The sequence below is a fragment of the Cavia porcellus genome, unplaced genomic scaffold (genome assembly GCF_034190915.1).
Source record: "Cavia porcellus strain 051 isolate PalLab524CR breed Dunkin Hartley unplaced genomic scaffold, mCavPor4.1 scaffold_7, whole genome shotgun sequence".
Lineage (NCBI taxonomy): Eukaryota > Metazoa > Chordata > Mammalia > Rodentia > Caviidae > Cavia > Cavia porcellus.
The window spans coordinates 36,457,382-36,476,620 of record NW_026947490.1 but is presented as its reverse complement, the minus strand read 5'-3'; the positions used below and the strand labels follow the sequence as shown (position 1 = coordinate 36,476,620).

Below are 19,239 nucleotides of genomic sequence, written 5' to 3'. Positions count from 1 at the left end.
TCACGAGGGCCTCGGCGTCACTTCCGCGGGCCTCCGCAGTGCCCCGATACAGCCGCCCCTATCCGACGGGCAGAGCGCACGCACAGACACACCGCAGTCCGTGAAGTAAAATACAACAAAATGTTTAATGAGCAAATTTCTTTTTAGCAAATTATGAAACTGCCACAGAGGAGGGGCCGGGCCGGGGCCGCGGGGCGGGAACGGGACGGGATGGGACCAGACAGGACCAGACAGGACGGAAAGGCGGGGCGGAGACTAAGGGCAGCTACGTAAGAAACCAGGACCAGGACGGAGAGAAGAGGGAGAGGGGGCGGGGCGGCGGGGAGCGGGGACAACAGAGGCGTTTGGCCAAGAGCTATGAACACGCTAGGTTCCTACCGCGGGGAGGAAGCCGGCTGCCTGGCTGCCCCTGCCCCTGCCCGCCTGCCAGCCCGCGCAGCGCCCCGCTGGGCCTGCGCTTCCCGCCCCCGCCCCGCTGCCACTCCATCTCCTGTGGCGTCACTGCTGTCACTCCTGCCTGCCGTGCCATGCCGTGCTCTGCTGTTCCAGGTGAGGCGAAGAGGGTGACTCAGGCTGGGAGCCTCTGTGGCCGCCGCCCGCCATCCCTCCAGCCGCCTCTACCAGAAGTCCCGGCGGTGGTAGGAGTCGGGGTCGCAGTACTTTGTGACAACCACTCTGTTGGCGAACTTGCGGCCGGTCAGGCCCTGCATGGCTTTCTGGCAGTCAAACACGGAGGTGAACTCCACAAAGATCTGCGGCAACGAGAGAACACGAGGCGGTGAGCCTCGTCCCAGCACCACCAGGCCCAGACCCAAGGAGCCAGCCAGGCAGACATAGCTGGGTGTGGTGAAACGGGCAGGCCCACCACCTACACCCCTGCTCTGTTAGCAGCCACCAGACATGGGGTGCAAACGAGCTCAAAATCAAGCTGCACTCAAGGCCCTGCCCCTGCACCACCCACTTAGAGAACACAGAACCTGTGCTTCTATGTGGCAAACCCTGCACAGCCTGATGGCTTCACTTCAGAAACAAAGTTCTAACAGCTCCCGAGACTGAAGCAGGAGGACCCCAAGCTAAGGCCAGCCTGGACACTCAGCAGGTACACTGGGGGTGCCACTCTGTGAGGGCCCTTGGCTGCCATGCAGGGCCTCAGTTTCAATCCCCAGGCAACAAAAAAAAAACCAGAAGAAATGGCAACTTCCTTTTTTAAAAAAGAAAAAGGTAACTCACAAATGCGCTTAGAAGGCTGAGGCAGGAAACCGCCCCACATTTGAGGCCAACCTCAGATACAGTGAGTGGTCAAGCCCAATGTGAACTCTATAGTGAGGCCTTGTCTTATAAAACAAGAAAATCAACAACAAACCCAAAAGAGCCAAACACGTGCCAAGGACGGTGTGGATACAGGATGCACCACTACCTTTGATGAGTGTGTCTGCTGAGATTCCTAGTGTTAAACTAAGAGCAGGAGCAGGGCGCAATGAAGGAGCACCAGTAAGCCGATTCCAGAGGCCAGGATGGGTCTCTTCCTCCTGTTCCCAGTCCTGACTCCAGAGGTGCCCACTGCAGCCCTTCTCTCCTCCCCTCCCAGCAGCACTTCACCCCACATGCCAATCCCAGAAGTTCCTCTGCCAGGGGGGCAGAGCAGTTCACAGCAAAGTAAGAACGCCATTGACAGATACACCAAGGGGACAGGTAAGCACCAGCCTCCCCCTCCCCGAACTCCCCTCTGCCTCCATCATGCACCTGGCACAGTGCAGAGGTCCCGAACCCCAAGGCTGCACAGACACACTGGGACTTCCTGTGTGTACTTTCCTCTGAGCTCAGACACAAGGTCGCACCAGAGAACAGCAAGGCCAGGCTCAGAACCCACGCTGCCCCGACACAGCCCTAGGTGTCAGCCCTGGGCCTGCCACTCACACAGGCCCAGGGCACGGGAAGAGCAAGGGTGCTGGGGGGGTTGTTACCTTTCCACAGCCGGGCACCTCCACACCATCCACGGGCCGAGGGATCTCGATGGACTTGACCAGCCCGTACTTGCTGCACTCATCCCGCACGTCCTCCACAATCTCCTCATACTCCTCATCATCCAGCAGCTCCTCAGGCAGCACCATGTTCATGAGGCACAGGACCTCAGTCGGGTGGCCGCCCATCTGCACCTGAGAGCTCATCAGGCCCGGGACTTGCAGGGTCACAGGAGTCTGGTTGATGGTGCTCTGTGGGGCCAGGGGCAGGCAAGGCCATTACAGTGGGCTCCGAGCAGCCTCCCACTGCTCAAGCCTGTGCCCCTCTGTGGCCTGCCCAGGGGCCCGAGCTCCTCCACTTGTATGCCTATACATCCCTGCCCAAGAACCCCCAAGCACCCTCCAGGACAACCTAGGAAGGCCTCACCCCACCATCCCCCAGCCCAGGCCCCCTAGCCAATGAAGGTGACGTGCCAGGGGGCTCACCAGCGTGGCATTCTTGGCTCCCACACTTGCCCTCTGGACCAGCAGCTTCTTGTCCCCCAGCTGCATCCCATTCAGCCCTGCAATGGCCTGTGGCAGGTGGGGGTTCAGGGGGACAGGAGAAGGGAGTCAAAGCCCAGTAGCCCGGCTCCTCCCCCAGACCGGGGCATCGGAGGGGAAACAGGATGGCAAAGGAGGTGAGAGTACGGTCTTCCTTCGGGCGGCCACCTCCCACCCCATCCCTGGAGGGCACTGCAGCTGGAAACAGCAAGGTTGGACAGGGCAGACGTGGTGGGCAGCCAGACCCCCAGGCTCACCTGGTCGGTGACGTTGATGTCCACGTACTCACAGAAGGCGTAGCCCTTGGAGAGCCCCGTGGCACTGTCCTTGACCAGGTTGAAGGCCTTGAGAGGCCCAAAGGATGTCAGCAGCTCTTTCACCTGTAATAGGCCGGGAAGCGGTCAGCGCCCCGTCAAGCCGGAAGGAGGGAGGGCAGGTGGAAGGAGGTGCTCACCTGGTCATCATTCAGGTAATTAGGCAGACCCCCAATAAACAGCTTATGGGCAGAGTCAGGGACCACAGTGGACACAACTCCTAAGCGAGAAAGGAGAAGAACTTCAATCCTGACACAGGCATATCCCCAAGACCTAGATACATCCACACCAGGAGCGCACGTCCATCTCATCCCCCGCAGTCTCAACGATCAGAGGGTGACACATGACACCTGTGCAATGACAGACATGCTGCGTCGCCCAGACCCAGCCAGCCCACAAGCTGGCAGCATCCTGCAGGAAAGCCCTGTGGGCAACTGACCACTCACACCTACACGCTGCCGGCCCTGCAGGATTCAGCATGTCTCCTCAGCTTCCAGTACACAGCTGAGACTCTTCAAGCCGCAGATCACGCCCCTGCTTGCAGGAGCCCAATCCCACCCTGCAGATCTGCACACAGTTCCTAGGGCAGGGAATGATCCCACAGAGCACCCTGGGGCATGGCTGCTGGAGTCTGGCTGCTGCAACGAGCTCCCTGGTAACTGCTGGCTGACAGCAAGTCCCTGAGGGCTCCCATGTTACAGCGTGGCCCTCTCAGCTGAGTGAGCTAACATATGCGTCCTACCCTCCCCAGTGAACTGACACAGATGGGTGCCCACCCCACAACTCAACCTAGCACTGCACAGCAGTCTCGGAGCTGCCCATCAGACATGATCCGAAAGCCCCCAGCACCCCCCAGCCTGTCCCCACTTCTCTGCAATCTCCCGCACTTGTTGGCTCATCCCACCTCCGCCCTGGTGCTGGGGAGCAAGACAGGAAATGGGGAACCTATTTCGGGCTCTCATCTCCAGTACACCCTTCTCCAGGGCCCACACAGATGCAGGGGTCAGACTGGATGGCCCTGAGCTATACCAGAGCTGCACCCAGCATAGAGGGCAACACAGTGGGGCAGGGTGCTGGGCCTAGATCCACACAGAAGTGTCCCGGAGTGAGGGCCACAGACCAGGCACATCAAGCTCTGTCCACCTATGATCTCGGTGTGTCCAGAAGTCACCTTGACAAGCATCTCCACAAGTGCCACTGCAGGTTGAGCCCCCACCTATGTCCCCAGTAGGAGACCAAAGCAATCACCCCAAGTCAAGGCTCCCCACCACTGCACTGCATCTCAGAGAGGCACCATCAGCAAGGCACTGGTCTGGCTCCCTGGGTCCAAGTCACAGTGCCACCCACTGAGGCTGCCCAACCTCAGGCTCTCGGGAGAACACAGCAGCCACCACAGAGGAGACTAACTGTACGGTGAAACCTGCACCACCACCAACACAACTTCACTACACTGGGCACAGGCACAGGCACAGGCATGACCCCAGGCTGCACAGGGCCCCGTGTCCACACAGGCAGGTCAAGGCAGGCGTCATGGGACACCTCCCACACTGCGCCACGTCACGTGCACGGAGGACCTCCTTACCAACACGGGGAGGGAAGTCAGTCTTCTTCAGTTTCCAGAAATTGTTTTTTTCTAATCAAGCAGTGTGCTACATTTTACCAAATGCCTCTTCTCTGTCCTAGCTACAGAGTAGGAAAAGGAAAGGAACAGAAGCTCAACACACCTGTTTCCATGTAGGGGGCTGCATTACAGCCCAATCCCAGAGATACTCTACCACTAAGCTACTTGCCCAGCCCTTTCTTATTCTGAGAAACCACCATCCAAGATAAGACGTGCACTTGCAATCCTCCTGCCTTAGCCTCCTCCTGTGCAGAGATTCCAGGCATGCACCACCACAAGCTCTTGCCTACAGAATCACTTCCTGTTACTACCAAGTGGTAGTGGTCTGCCCAACTCAGGCAAAATAGGTACATCTCTGGGCAGTCACAGCCCAGAGACTGGGGAGTACTTGTACCGGCTCTGTGTGCAAAGGCCTGCAACTCAGCAAATGCAATGCCAGCAACTATGCCCTGGCTTGCAGCACCTATTCCCAGATAAATCATACCGGAAGCACCGCAGGGCAGCTGGGTGGGCACTCCGGGGCCAAGCTGCCTGGCCTGGGAAATGACTCCGTGACCTGGAGCCCTTATCATTCACCCCCTCCCTTTCTCCCCTCATGAAATGAAACCATCACTGCACACTTCCTCAGTAAACAGCTACCTCGGAAATAGTGTTGGGTCTGTGGGTCACTCTGTCCTGATTCTCTCATCCTAGACAACACCTAACGGACAGGCCTGGCCACCTGCCCATGAATCTCCACTCAAGAGATTTACCAAGTCCTACCTGGCTACCCTCGTACAGAGTGTCAGCAAGAACAAAGGTGCCACACGACATTCCGGGGCACAGGCACCTGACACACGCTCAACATCGACAAGTGGTCAGCTCTCATATAATCACGCACAGGGCACTAGGTTTACAGGAAGTGGCACAAAGACATTATGCAGCGTGACCTGGGAAACGGGCCCTAGGCAGCGTGCAGAGTGCTAGGCTGACTTGCCACCCAGAGAACTGAGTTCACAGAGACCACAGAACTTACCCAACTCACAATGGAAAACATGAGCAGCTGGGACCTGGCCCCAGGCCAGGCCTCCCTCTGTACTCCCCATACCCGCTCTGTGAAGCAAAGAGCTCCCTCTGTCTTCCCAGTGGCCCTCAGTGCTGACTGCCCATGGGCAGACACCGGCCTCCCTTTCTTGGCTAGAGCATTACTGGCCTCCTGTAGGCTAGGGGGTCTTGAGTGAGCCTAAGGCCCCCTTCACGCCTGCTGTGCCTACCACAGGTGGGCAAACCACAGCCCACAACTGCTTCCATAGACCACAAGCCTCCTCTGGGACTCCCAGGTGGCATGGAGACAGCAGCCACGCACACCCATGCGCACACAGCGCTCACTCAGCTGCCACGGGACAGTGGCGACCACTCCCTTCCACCAGAGCAAACACTGGCTCACCCAGGGGGGCGGCTCAGAGCCAGGACTCCAGCCACAGCCACGGGGAACCAAAGAGCACAAGAGCGCCCCCAGGACCTGGGCGCACAGTCTGCGGGGTCCTGGACAGGTGTGCTCGACAGGTCCCAGGGCCACACACCCACGAGGAAGCAGGGTCCAGGCTGAACCCCACCCTTCCAGGGGCACCACAGAGGTCTGGTCCTGGTCCCGCCACCTTCAAGCTATGCATCAGCTCCTGTCTCCTGGGCCAGGCTGTCTGCTCGGAGGACACCGGAGGCACAGGCTGGCCACTCTTTACTCACCAGGCACGTAGACTGAGGGGTTCTCCGACATGCCGGGCAATGGCTGGTAGTCATGAGGCCTACGGATCTTTAGCGACTGGCCCTGGAAGATGATGCCGTCGAAGGCCATGGCCTGGGTAGTCTCATCTACTGATCGGAACTGAAGGTACAGGAGAGGAGGACAGTGAGAGATGAGTGTCCTTGTTCCTTCCACTCCCATGAACAGTCACCCATGACGGGCTCTGCCCTGGACACTGGGCAGCAGAGACACCAGCACCCAACACAGCAGCAGTGGCCAACGTGACACCACAATCGCAAGGATATAGATTGAGAGCCGCACGGGAGGCTCAATAACAAAGGGAAGAACTGACTGGCTTTGCAGAGAAGTGACACACTATGAAACAGTGTGACTCAAGGAGCTCATGATGAGGACAAGGATGAGCAAGTGTGTGGTGGAAAGGAGCTCCCACCGCACTGTGCCTCCTAGGCCTCTCCTGGAAATGGTGCCCTGCCCTGCTGAACGCTGAAACCCCAAGTCCCTCTCCCAGCAATCTGAGACACCACCGTGGAAGACGGTTAAACACTGGTGATGCATGCCAGACACCCTACGCTCCCAGAGGTAGCCAGGAGCCTGAGCCAGGCCAGCCTGAGCAACTTATGAGCACCCTATCTCAAAATAACAGAACCAAACAAAGGGGCTGGAGGCATAGCTCACTGTATAAACAGTGCAAGCTCATGAATTCGATCCCTGGTTTCAAAGAGAAAAATTTAAGAGGGCGTCAGTGCACAGTTCTGGGTTTAATCCCTGTTTCCAGAAAACATGTATCTGCCCATCTCAGCTCCACTGCAAGAGGGGCACAGCATGTCCCAGGAGGTCATGAGCATGTCCAGAGCACAACACTGGGATACAGAAGAGGCAGCACGGGACGTGCAGGCAAGAGGAGTTCCAGGCACCAAGAGAGAATGGCCCACAGAGGACCACCAGAAAGGAGCAGTGAAGGGAGGACCAACCCAGCAAGAAACAGAAGGGATCCCCATACCAAACACACCTGGCCCCACGCCAACCACCCAGCTCACCTCCAGAAAGGCAAAGTTCTTGTCCTGGTTGATCTGCACAGCCAAGACTGGGTTGCCAGGAGCCTGGGTCAGCCCCCCCAGGCGCATCTGGGCGTTGAAGAAATCCATCATGGCCTCCTGCAGAGGAAGAGGAGACAGGGGGCGGGGAGGGAGGTGGAGAGAGGAGGGGAAGGGTGAGAGAGGGAGACACAGAGGGTTTGGGGGTGAGGGGAGTGGGACGGGCAGGGCAGGGTGGGACAGTGGAGCACAGGTGAGGGGCAGAGGTCAATAGTGGGAACCAAAGCAGGAGAGAAATAAGACACAGGAGGAAGCCATCACAAAGGATGAGGACAGAAGATGGAGCCACAGGGCAGCAGACACAGGTGTGAGGGGAGCCACAGGGGCCCGATGGAAAGACAGTTTGGATAAAAAAAGAAAGAAAACAACAGGGCAAGAACAGGAGACGAGGAACAACAGGAGAAACAAATAGATGCCCAGAGCAGACAGGACAATGAAATGGCATGAGATCAGCAGACCAGAGAAAAGGACAGGCAAAGGGAAAGCAAGAGAGAGACAGCAAGGAGGAAGAGGTGAGTGTGGGGCGGGAGGGGCGGGGCGGGAGGGGAGGAGAAAAGAGTGATGTGGAGGGACCTGGCCCTGGAGTCCGGGGGCTGGTTTATCAAATGTAGCAAAGTGCAGGTTGAGAAAGTCAGAATGGACCTTACTTGCCTTCGACGATGGTAGCAAACTTTTTGTTGCTACGAGGGATCTCAGCCCCACAATATTTCACTTTAAAGAGAAATGGAAACAACTCTTTGATCTCGGGATTCTCAGGGGTGCCACGGGAAGGGGTGGGGAGAGGGCCGGGGAGGGCAGGAGCGGTGGGGAGGGGGAGGTCAGGGCAATCAAAAATTAAGAACAGCGACCATGGGAGGACGTAGGGGAGAGGATGGGGACAGACGGCAGAAGAGGAGAGTGTATCAGGAAACACTGCAGGGCGTGCGTCTGTGTCTGTGTGTGTGTGTGTGTGTGTATGCGCGTGTGTGTGCGCGTGCGCGCGCATGCGCGCGTGTTGAGTCGCCCTCTGTCTCTCCGACACGTAGGTACCACATGGAGGTTGGTTCTGTGTGTGTTTGATCCCGGGTTGCTGGAGAAGGGTGGGAGGGGAGATGGGAGAGGGAAGAGAAGGGAGGGAGGGGCCACCCCCAGCCCGGCCCCTGGCTGGCTCAACTCCATCATCCGTCTGGGAGGGGGCCGGGGGGTCTTGCAGGAGCAGAGTCTGACCCGTGCAGGTTGGGGGAGGGGACGAAAGGGAGGGCAACAAGGTAGGGGAATGGGGAGAGGGTAGGGAATGGGGAGAGGGTGGGGCAGGGAAAGGGCAGTACCTCAGTGATGCCAAAGGGGATGTTGCCCACATAGAGGCGCCGGGCCTGTCTGGTCATCTGGCTCCCAACCACAGGCACTGGCGTTGGGGTCACAGCCAGACCATCCGGGGTCATGGTGGGAAGGAGGGCGGTAGCTGGAATCTGACCAGCAGCTGAGGAGGAGCAGAAAAAAACACAACCCTCAACCCAAGCTCTGGGGGCCCCCTGGCCCATCCCAAAAAGTCTACCTCCTCTGCGCAGAGGTCTGCAGGACCTCCTGCAGACCCAGCACCAGAGCAGCACTCAGGAACCACTGCTGCCCTGAGCCTGGCCTCCAACACGGTGTGCCCACCTGTACCTTGCTCTCCCACCCACCAGGCCGTAGGCGGCTGGGCCAGGGCCTACCTTGCATGGCCTTATATTGCATTGGGGTGATGTGCTCAAAGCCAGGCGGAGGCACATCCCAGTATTTACGCACTTTCTTCTTCTTCTCATGGCGGGGGGAGCGGCTGGGAAGGGGAGGAAGAGTGGGCAGGGCCACCTCAGTCTGACTGACTACAAGTGGGGTGCCATCTACAAGCCCCTCCCCATTCCCAGGCTTCCCCATTCCCCCCACCCAGGAAGCACCACTCCCACAGCAGGGAGAGGACTGGGCAGCACCAGGCAGGGGACTCTTCCCCTGTGCTGGGCCAGGGTGGATGGGGCCAGGTGGGTGCAGGGGACATGAGGAAGAAGAGAGTGGACTCGGGCAGAAGGGGCAGGAGGAGAAGCTCACATCAATCCACCGTGCTCCTCTTTAGCGCCTCTGGTCAAAGGTTTGCTGAGGGGTGGGAAGGAAAGGTTCAGGGAGGGGTGACTGGGGACCCTTAGTTTCCCCACATGCCACACACACACCCCCAAGAGCACCCAGATCCCCAGAGCTGGACAGGGCTGCTCAGCACACCCACTCAGCCCTGTCCCACAGCACGCCCAAGTACCTACACCTCCAGGACAGAGAAGTAAGGAAGAAGCCCAGGGTGCACAGACCCACCCCCCCAGAGAAACTGAGACAGTGCAAGGCACCCTCCCCACCACCCACCCTCACCAACAAAGACAGAACAGATGGGGACAATGAAGGAGGCTGCCGAGTAACAAAACTCATGTCCCTGGACCGGACGCATGACAGGGTCCCTCTCCCAGCAGACAAGGGAGAGGAGGCCCCTAAGCACAGCCCTGCCCTGAAGACAGAATCTGCTCCTGTCTCCAACTAGGAGACCACTGCCTTGGAAACCCTACAAATAACAGCAAGAGGCTGTGCCCACAAGAGAGGTGAGATCCGAGACCACAGCGCAGGTACCTGCCCACTCCCAACCAGCACCCTGAGAGGAGCCCAGGGTCTACACCCCACCGGGACAAATGCCTGACTCCTAGCCAGGTCCCTCAGTCTACCTGCGTCGCCTCCTGTCCCGGGAGGCACTGCGCTGGTCCCGGTTGCGCCGGTCTCGGCTCCGGCTCCTGCGCTTGCGGTCCCGGCTCCGAGAGCGGCTGTGGCTGCGCTTCCGGTGCCGGTTCTCTTTGTCCCGCTCTGGGCACAGGTGGAAAGGGGGCAGAGCATGAGCAGAGGTCATCGAGAAGAGCCCAACCCACGCTGGGCACCCAGGAAGGCCACCCCCCAGGGGTACAAGATACAGCAGAGGAGGAGAGTGAACACATAGCCTCCTGGCACCACACAGGTGTCCCCAAGGACTCGAGGGGACAAGGAGACAGGGCCTGGAAATGCCCCAGGGGTGCAGTATACCTGAGGATGCTCAAGAAGAGCTGAGGAGCCAGAGAAGACAGAGCCTCCTGGTCCCCCTCGAGGGCTGAGGGACCTGACCCTAGGGCCGTCCCTGAGAGGGGTAGGGCTAGACAGTGGGGAATCAAAAGACCCAGTGATATTCTCCTGAAGGGACCCAATGGCCCCTCAGGAAAGACCTCTGTAACCTGCAGGCACCCTCAGCCCCACCTTCAGACCCCAGGGAGAAGGCCAGGCAGGATCTGGTAAGTCCAGGAAGCTGGGAAACTCAATGCTGTCCCTTCCGGGCCAGGTGAATAATGCAGAAGCATCCCCCCCCCCCCCGAAAATCTGTCTCCTACTGCAAGAATAGACCGCCTTAGCCTCAGCTAGGGCAAAATCCTATAGCACACAATCTTCAGCCCCACTCCCTCAAACCACGTGCAATAAGGGCAACAGCAAGGACTCAGGTCCCACCAGGATCCACGAGATGCAGCTTCCTCAGCCTCACTGAGGCAGCATGGGAAAACAGCACAGCCTTGCCAGCCTGACACAGAGACCTCTGGGCCCACAGGTCCCTTGCTCTCTGCAGAAAGCGCCCTCCTCACGGTGGCAGCTAAGCAGCAAGCAGTTACGCCACTTCCTGACTTCTCACTATTTATCAGGCATGTGCTCAGAAGTCCAACTCTTTTAAGAACAAGGGTAGGGAAGGAAATGCCAGGAGGAGAGGATAATGAAGGAGACCAGCTTCACCACAATGTTAGGCCAATACAGTTCACTGACAGAAGCAAGCATGAACTTCTTGTAAATCCACCTCAATTCGAATCCCTAACACTCAGAAAAACCAAAGGCAAGGGTCACACATTGGGAGGCTTCATGCAACCTAAATCTACACTCAAGAGTTCTATTTACACTTAAACCCCATTGCTGCTTTGGGAGAACACTGCTGGAGACTCACACACAGAGGCAGAGAGATCACAACCTGTCCAAGGAAGGCCACACAGATCACAAGCAGTAAAACCTAAATTCAGACTCTGTAAGATCAAAGTAGGCAATTAAGCCCCAGGCTGTATTCCTGGAGGCAGTTCAGGCAGAACACCCCACCCTCTGGCAGTGGAATTTTATCCTCAAAGACCAAAGACCGGGACTAGCCACAGAGTGGGGTACTGGGATCTGTGGTGTCACTGTAGACAAGCTGGCGACTCCTGAGCCTTTCTGGCTCTGGCAGCCTCAGAACCACAGAAAGAAAGTACCATCTCCACTGGGTACCTGGACCACAGATAAAGAAGAGCCTGAAGCTGAAAGAGAGGCTGGCTAGGAGGCACCCAGAGACAGGTGACAAGGAGGCAGAACTTCCTTTGCAGCAGCAAGAGCTGCCACTGGATACAGACCACCACAAAGGGAGCTTCTTTTGCCCAGATGGTGGTGGGAGCAAAAGCACCAAGCCAGATGTGCCAAGTCTCAGCCCACCTAACACCGGCAGGGACAGCCCAGGAGAACCAAAGTGATCCACCTTCAACAGCTTCGAGGACCAGCTTCACGTGGCAGTCACAACTCTGCACAAAACCATGCAATTTGCCCTCTAATACTTGGTTTTCTCTTCTTTAAACTAGGATCATGTGTGTCCCACCTAGGTGTTCTGAGGGCTGATCCGTGTTTGGAAAGCAACTTTCCCTGCCCTTGCCCAACCCTAATGCTACACCTATGGGAGAGCCAATGACCTAATTTTCTACTGCCTTCCTAAATGTGCCATCTTACAAAAACAAATTTCACTGATTAGGAACTTGGTATGGGCAAAGCCATTACATACATGCCTTGTTATCCCACTTAATCTCAGCTCCTATGTCTGACCAGAAAAGACCAAATAACGAAATTGAACTTTGTGAGCCTTAGTTCCTTTCCCAATAAAAATTTTGTCCCCAGCGAATTCACTTAACAAAATCACGCAGAACTTAATTGCCTGACACATGTTAACTACAACTACCACCAGCCTCCTTATTAACCCTCTCAAAGCCTTGTGCCAAAATGCAGAACGACGATCTTGAGGAAAAAAACCCAAAACGTTTAAGAGCACAACTACTACACAACACCGCAGTTATTTACGTAAACACAGATGTATTCAACGTCAAAGCCCATACTCTTCTTACGTATTCCACCACCTAAAGACTGCTCACACACGCTCACTGTTACTCCTACTCCAGACAGTATCTCCTCACCCACTCCTCCTGCCGACTCAAGCCTGGGTCGAAAGGAGGACTCTGAGTCCCTCTCCGCCGCCCCCACCACTGCAGCACCGGCATCTCAAGCCTCGTGCGCCAAGAAACTTGGGACTCTACTCCTAAACTTTTTTTTTACTTTCACACCAAAACACAGACAAGGCGGGCAGCTTAAAACGTCTGCAGATGACCCTCACTTTCTCAGCGTATGGGACCAGTCCGCCTGCGGCAGGACCGCACAAAGACCCATGGGCCGGCTCTTGTTGTCTGCAGGACGGATCAAGAAGCTGAATCTAAGTACCCTGAGCCTAGGACCGAGCAGACTCTGGGCCTTCTGGAGCTAGGAAGACGGGGGACGGAGGCTGCACATCGCCACGCGTTTTGTGCGAGGCACAAACAATACAGAGACCTCCTTCCACAAGGGACAAGAGACCGCCACCGCCGGGCGGAAGCATCAGGCCGGGAGCCCGTAAGGCCCGAGCGGGATAGGCGAGTCGCACGGTCCACGTGAAGGGGGAAGCGGCCGTCCCCGCCGCCATCTTGGAAACAAAGGGGGCGTGGAGACAGGGCCTAAGGCCCGACCGGAAGCGGAAGCGCCCAGACAGCGGGAGAAAAAGGCCAAGCCACGGACCTAGCTTCTCTATTCCCCGAAAATGGGGAAATTGTGAACCTAAGCAACCGCATGCTGCGTCCCCCGTGCTGCCTCCGCCGCATCCACGTGGGTGCGGGCCGCCGCGGCGCGCATGCGCCCGGGCCGCGCCCGCCGCCCCATTCCTGGCCGTGCGGGGCGGAAGGCCGCTGTCACGTGAACCAGGCGCGCGCCGCGGAGGGGGGGGTCACGGCGCGGCCCTGAGGAGGGGGACGCCAGGGGAAAATGGCGGGGGGGGGCCGGGAGAAAGACCAGGGGCCGCACCACCGCCACCCTGCGACCCCACTGCCCTTACCTTGCTTATTCTCGTTGAGCTGCCGCTCGAACTCATCGAAGTCCGACATGCTGAAGCGGCCGCGTAGGGCCTGAACACCTCTTGCCTTGCCTTGCCGCCCGCCCGCTCTGGCCGCTTCGGCTACTTCCGCCGCTGGCTTCGGATACTTCCGGCCGCCGCCGGCGCTTCGTCGCCTACCTAATCAAGGCCCCAAGCGGCCCGCCCCGCCCCGGCTCCGCCCCCTCGCCCTGCCCGTCCCCCAACGAGCGGCCCCTAGCCCCCAAGCCTGGCTCCGAAGCGCGTCGGCTATTTCCGGACGATCCACCAGAGTACGCAGGCGAAGGCTTCGGCTGCTTCCGAAAACACCCGAAGTGAGGGCTTCACCGGCTTCTCAGGTTTCGGTAACTTTTCGGAGATTAGCGACTCAGCGTTCCGCGCGTCCTCACGTTCCTCTGCGCCTTGCTCCCTCTAAGGGTTCCTGTTCCTACAGTTCAAACCTTCCCAGTCTTTAGGTTTGTCCAAAGACTAGCGCGTCTCTTCTTTGCCGTCTCTGAGCCACTAGTCGGCCACTTCCGACTATTCTAACCGTTTAACACTTCAGTACTTTCCGAAGGTTTCCGGAGCTCCACCACGGGTTCCTCTAGAGACTACGATCGATCCCAAGCTTCGGGTCTTTCCGGAGGTTCCACTCGTTCACTCCACCCCTTCCGGGGAACTTCGGCTCCGTCCGCCACTGCTTCGGGAAGCCTTCGCTCAGAGGGGACAATTTCGGGTTTTTCCGTCTACAATTCGGCTCCTTCCGCCTTCGAGAACCGAATAGAGAGGGAGGACAGAGGTGAGGTGGGTCTGGAGAAGGGATACAGAAAAGGGGGCGGGGTCCCAGCTTTCGGCATGTGTCTCTCTAGGTGAAGAGAGCAGACAAAAAGGGCCGACCTCGGAAGACCTGCGAAGGTGCGCAAGACAATAGCAGCCAGCCGGTGAGGGATGCGCGCGGCTGCTGCGGAGGTTGCAAGCGCGGTTTTTATGCGTTTGCGCACGTTGCAAAGGAGGCAGGGGGACGGTCTTTCGCGCCTGCGCGTAGAGGCCGGTCTTAGGCGCGGTTTCTCGCTGCTGCGAGAGCCAAAAAGAGATCTAAAGTAGACAGTACTCATGCGCGAAGGTGCTTAAGTCTGGACTGATAATGGCGGCAATGTCGCCTGGTTGCCTTGGCAACCGCATAAGCGTACTCTCGCCCCTCCCGCGACGTAAGCGCTGCGGATGGTGGTAGCGCTATTTCCGGGATAGGGTCGACCCTGCGTTACTACCACCACTGCGTGCCGGCTGACCCGCAAGCCGCCCGTCCCCGCGGTGTCTGCCTCTGCTAGTGGTCCTCGGGTCGCGCCTTCCGCCACGGCGCCTGTCTAGCCCAGGTAGCCTCGCGGGCAGTGTCCACGCCTCCTCCCTGGAGTTTGCACTTAGGGGAACAGCTGCAGCTCCCTCTCCTGCTCGCGCCTCCTGGGGCTAATTACACCCTGTCCTCCCAACTCCCGGCGGACCGCCCCCGTCTCCGTGGCGACGGCCGCCCCCTCCGAGGAAGATCTGGGGCCTAGGGTATTCCAAATTTTCACATCTTTAATTTAAATGCTCTGAATAATTCTGTCTCACGTGGAAAGAGGCCGGCCAACTCGAGGTCGGTCGGGTGAAACAGGCGACGCCACCGGCAAGGCAGGACACAGGCTTGGGGCAGGGAGGTGCGTCGGGCCTGGAGGGGGGGGCAGAAGGTCCACAGAGGGCAGCGGGGCAGCATCACCGCTTGAAGCGGTAGGTGATGGGCAGCAGCAGCTTGCTCTTCTTGAGCGCCTGCACCTTCTTAAGCGTCTCCTCGTCCAGTGCTAGGAAGCAGCGGCGGGAGTACTCGAGTAGGCGTTCCTTGGAAGGGTCGAACTCGCCCACCTCCGCCAGCTTCTCTGGCGCCACGATGAGCAGCTCTGCGATAGGTGTGGTCAGCGCCACCGTGTTCCGGTCCACGCGGTGGTGCTCAAAAGCCCGAGACATGCTCTTCAGCTTCTGGAAGGTGCCCAAGATCTTCTTGTATCGACAAAGGACCCCGTCAGCGTCCTTCACTGCAGGGTCAAGAGGACAGAGGACGCATGGGTACCAAGTGATAAGGGAAGCAGAGTAGAAACAAAAAGGCAGATGTGGGAGGAGGGAGAAAGTGAGGGACACAGGCAGGAAAGGAAGAGGAGGCAGGGATTAAGCAAACCAACCCAGGAAAAGAGAACAAAATGGAAAGACAGTGTGAGCACATAGGATACACAGAAATTAGCAGGAATTAAAGAGGTAGAGACAGGAAATGAGAGGCTGGATTCAGAGACCCAGCCTCCAGACCACCCCCCTAGCAGAGACCACCTCCCCTCCAGCTGCATGGGTGCTCCTCTGAGGACCCACCTCCTTCTGAGGAAGCCACTGAAGCTCAAAAAGGTGCCCAAAGTCACCCTGCTGGTGGGAGTGGAAGGAAGTATAAAGACTTGAAGCCAGGATCACACTGTAAGGCTGGACATGGCCCCAGGTCTAGTTTTTTAAATGGGGCAGGGAGCTTTTGCAAAACCTGGACTCCCCAGCCCCTTAACACTGACAGCCTGATCCATGCTCACCCCGCTGCCTCTCCCGGGCCTTGGGCTTCCCGAAGCGCTTCCGACTGGCACTTCCCTTCTGCTTCTGCCTCTTCCTGTCACTGGCACTGCCTTCTTCTGATGCCTCGCTGAGTGAGGAGGCAGCCGACTCTGGGTCTGAGGCTTCGCCCCCAGCCCCAGCCCGGCTGTCCCCCTCCACCCGCCGGGGCCCAGGCTTCATGCAGCAGTGGTCCTCTGGGGAGAGACACAAGTGAACTGCAACACCAAATGTCACATCCCCGATCCCAAGGAAAAGCAGTGGCCGAACCCGCAAGGAGCTAGGAGGGCAGGAAGGGCAGGCCACGGAATGAAGCAGAGCCAGCCCCCAGGTTCCTAGCACGCATTGCTTTCCTACAGGACAGAGACCTTGGGAGAATCTACCCATGGAGTTCCCTACAGGAAGTTTTTGAGGACCCCTAGGCAGGCACTTAAAGAGAAACCAAGGCTCAGCCTGGAAGGTTAAAGAAAGTGACAAGCTTCACCTGCAGACCTGTGGGAAACAAGGGACCCCACCCAGAAAGCCCAGAGGCCCAGGGTCCCCACTATGAGGGGATAGGTCCAGATCCCCAAACACTGGGATCCCTAGCAACAAGATCCCTCCCCCCAAAAAGACAAAGGCTCCCGCCTAGGCTTGGGAGGGGGTGACCAGTCATGACCTCTCAAGGATCCCAAATTGGAGTGTGTGGGATAGGGTGAGAAGGGATTAAGTCCCTCAAGATTTGGCAGAGGAAAGCCCTCTTCAAGGAGCAGGAGGTAAACAAGCAGGCCAGGTGGACCCCGAGTTCCAGTCATAAGATCTGCACCCAAAGAAGAAGCTGAATCCACTGACAGAGTTAAACTAACGTCTATGAGGAGTAAGAAGCTTTATGTTTAACCAAGAAGCAGGGTGAGGTAGGTGTAAAGGCAGGACCCCCGAACAGCTAGATGTGAGAAGGCTGAGTGCTTGGAACTGGAGAAGACAGATAGGATGTAAGGTGGGCCCAGAGGGCCAGAGGCAGGGTAGTCTCCCCATGAAGGTCACAAGTTCCCCAAGGGTCTTGGGCCAGCTGAGGGCTCAGGGGTTTGAAGCTGGTGGAGGATCAGGATGCCCACTGGATGGTAGGAGAAGGTACTTAAGGGATCAGACATCAAACCAGAAGTCTAGGCTCAGGAAGTCTGCCTAGAACTGAGCCAGGGTCTAAGAGATCTGTGGAGCACCCCACACCTGCGTCCATCCTGGCCGAGGAAATGAATTTGTCCAGCTGACACCGCAGGAAGTCCCTCTCTTCTTCTAAGTCTTCAATGCGCTTCTGCAGCCAGGAGTTCCGCTCCAGGGCCATATGCAGCTGGGCCTTGACCCCGTTCATCAAGGCCAGCGTGGGGGACGTGGCTTCTGGGGGTTCTAGAGACCGTGAGAAGGGGCCTGGGTTATTCCACAGGGTGAAGGTGGTGCCCCCAGCTACCTCTGCTCTTTAGCCCCTCCTCTCACCCTCGAAGCTCCTCCGTGAGGGGCTCAGACTGTAAAAGATCTGTGAGTCTAGGTGGGGCGCCTCCTCAAAGGGGATGGAGATCTCGAAGGCCTCCTCATCCTTCTTCACTAGAGAGAAGAGGCCTGCGGTTCACGGCGGCGGGGGAGGGGGGGCCTTACACCCCCCCCCAACCGCAGCGGCCCCCAAGGGGGTGGGGGCCCAGAGGGGGAGGGATCGCTCCTCACTTGTGCGCCGCCGGCTGCCTCTGTCGATCAGGCTCATGCTTCTTGCAGACCCAGGCGGCTCTGGGGGGCACCGGACAGAAACGGTGTCCATGGTCGGAGTCAGTCCTGGGGCAGGGGGGACCCCCACTGCTCGGGAAGGAAAAGGAGCTCGAGGCCGGACCCCCGCACTCTCTGGACCCAGCTTTCCAACTGGGTGCCTCTGGAAAGTGGGAGCTGGGAGCGTGGGAGCTGACACCTCGATCCTGGGGAGAAGTTGGCTGGGAACCCAGATTCCCCTTGGGGTCAACGCAGGAAGGACCTCCGGCCTGAGTAAGAAGGACCTCATCGCCAGCCACGCGCACCGTGGGGAGAGCGCCCCAACTTCCCAGCCAAGAGTAGGGGTCCAGCCCATGCGCACTGCACCTTCGCCCTGGGCGCCCCTCCCCCACCCCGCTCGTGGGCGAGCGGGACCCTCCTGCTCAGCCGAGAGGCTGGGCGCATGCGTAGTACGAAGAAGGTCGCGCGTGGAGATGCGCCCCCGCCCCCGCCCTTTGTCCCACGGGTTAGAGTGGACTGACATAGAAAGGAATCCTAGCAGAGGTGCGCACAGGACCATCATCCCCCGCCCTCGGGTGCCCGGGGTTCGAGGGACTTGGGTTCCCGCGCTCACCCACCCGCGCGCGGAATCCAGCCCGAGAACCGACGGCGGTGGTGCCCATGCCCAGCGCTGGGGAGCGTCTGCAAAGTGTCACGGGGAGCGGAGAGGAATGGGCGCCCACCCGCGAGCAGGCGGGGGTCGGGCACGAGCCCAGTGACGGGGGTGAGGATGCGAGGTGGCCCTGTCCGGCCAGCACCGAGCAGCCTCCAGAAGCCCCGCGCCCAGGTGAGGCTCGCCGTGGACGCCGGGACTGCGGCCCGCACTTGCGCGATGGCCCCTTGCGGCACTCACCCTCCCCACATCGCAGGGAGGGAGCGTCGCGAAATTCCTATCCTGCAGTGCTGGAGCGGCGCGGAGGGGGTGGGGATCCCGCTGCTGATGGCTAAGCCGTCGGAGAAGTCGAAGCCAAAGAAGACTCCGTTTAGTGACCCTCATTCAAAGAACTTAGCACTGTGTCCACAGCTAGGCTGACAAGGACAGGGGCCCAGAACGCTCACCACCACCTTCCTTTACTGACTACAGCTGGCTGTGGAACAGACCTAGAGTCTAGCCTCAGCCGCTGTGCACCTCCCCAGCCCGGTGAGCCCAGCCTTTAACTGGAAAGAGCGGGTTGCCACGAAGGCTCCTTGTGGGGGGTGTAGTAAGAAAGCACCCAAAACGCGCGGCGCAGTGCCTAGCTGCGGCGCGCACACGGGGCTCGACCTAAAGTCAGGGTCAGCACCCTGCCGACCCAGTATGCCCTTTCCCTGTGCTCTGAGATCAGTTCCTCCGCCCAGAAACAAGTCAGAGAAAAGGAAAGAAGC

At 58.6% G+C, this 19,239-nt stretch overlaps 2 protein-coding genes across 11 annotated transcripts; both read right to left on the bottom strand.

Annotated features, from left to right (window-relative positions):
- Positions 1-106: 106 nt before the first annotated feature.
- U2af2 (U2 small nuclear RNA auxiliary factor 2) lies at positions 107-14,468 on the bottom strand. Of its 3 annotated transcripts, none has more exons than XM_004999796.4 (12): positions 13,477-14,468; positions 9,992-10,127; positions 9,339-9,383; positions 8,969-9,072; positions 8,585-8,736; positions 7,221-7,337; positions 6,165-6,303; positions 2,959-3,038; positions 2,762-2,884; positions 2,436-2,534; positions 1,965-2,213; positions 107-752 (listed from the first exon to the last, which is right to left on the bottom strand). In XM_004999796.4, the coding sequence occupies exons 1-12, from the start codon at positions 13,523-13,525 to the stop codon at positions 618-620; spliced, it is 1,428 nt and encodes a 475-aa protein (XP_004999853.1). In that variant the 5' UTR covers positions 13,526-14,468; the 3' UTR covers positions 107-617. The 3 variants fall into 3 exon arrangements, with proteins under 3 accessions (XP_004999853.1, XP_003461710.1, XP_063108403.1); XM_003461662.5 differs by having other exon boundaries at positions 2,448-2,534; positions 13,477-14,462; XM_063252333.1 differs by lacking the exons at positions 8,969-9,072; positions 9,339-9,383; positions 9,992-10,127; positions 13,477-14,468 and adding an exon at positions 7,929-7,988 and having other exon boundaries at positions 8,585-8,712.
- A 578-nt stretch (positions 14,469-15,046) lies between these two features.
- On the bottom strand, positions 15,047-19,117 carry Ccdc106 (coiled-coil domain containing 106). 8 transcript variants are annotated; one of them, XM_013155298.3, is made up of 6 exons: positions 18,449-19,117; positions 17,800-17,925; positions 17,575-17,697; positions 17,311-17,487; positions 16,089-16,322; positions 15,047-15,557 (listed from the first exon to the last, which is right to left on the bottom strand). In XM_013155298.3, exons 1-6 carry the CDS (start codon positions 18,495-18,497, stop codon positions 15,241-15,243), a joined length of 1,026 nt encoding a protein of 341 aa, XP_013010752.2. In that variant the 5' UTR covers positions 18,498-19,117; the 3' UTR covers positions 15,047-15,240. The 8 variants fall into 8 exon arrangements, with proteins under 8 accessions (XP_013010752.2, XP_063108400.1, XP_063108401.1 ...); XM_063252330.1 differs by having other exon boundaries at positions 17,575-17,682; XM_063252331.1 differs by having other exon boundaries at positions 17,800-17,859.
- Positions 19,118-19,239: the final 122 nt, after the last annotated feature.

Bases quoted from the DNA above. Each gene is read 5' to 3' on its own strand.
- Ccdc106 (XM_063252327.1), bottom strand. From the start codon at position 18,358: ATGTCAGTCCACTCTAACCCGTGGGACAAAGGGCGGGGGCGGGGGCGC. The intron at 17,488-17,574 runs GTGAGAGGAGGG...CACGGTCTCTAG, and splicing joins CTCACGGAGGAGCTTCGAGG to AACCCCCAGAAGCCACGTCC. The intron at 15,558-16,088 runs GTGAGCATGGAT...TTGACCCTGCAG, and splicing joins GGCCCGGGAGAGGCAGCGGG to TGAAGGACGCTGACGGGGTC.
- U2af2 (XM_004999796.4), bottom strand. From the start codon at position 13,525: ATGTCGGACTTCGATGAGTTCGAGCGGCAGCTCAACGAGAATAAGCAA. The intron at 9,384-9,991 runs GTAGACTGAGGG...CCCACCCCTCAG, and splicing joins CGGGACAGGAGGCGACGCAG to CAAACCTTTGACCAGAGGCG. The intron at 6,304-7,220 runs GTGAGCTGGGTG...CTGTACCTTCAG, and splicing joins AGAACTTTGCCTTTCTGGAG to TTCCGATCAGTAGATGAGAC.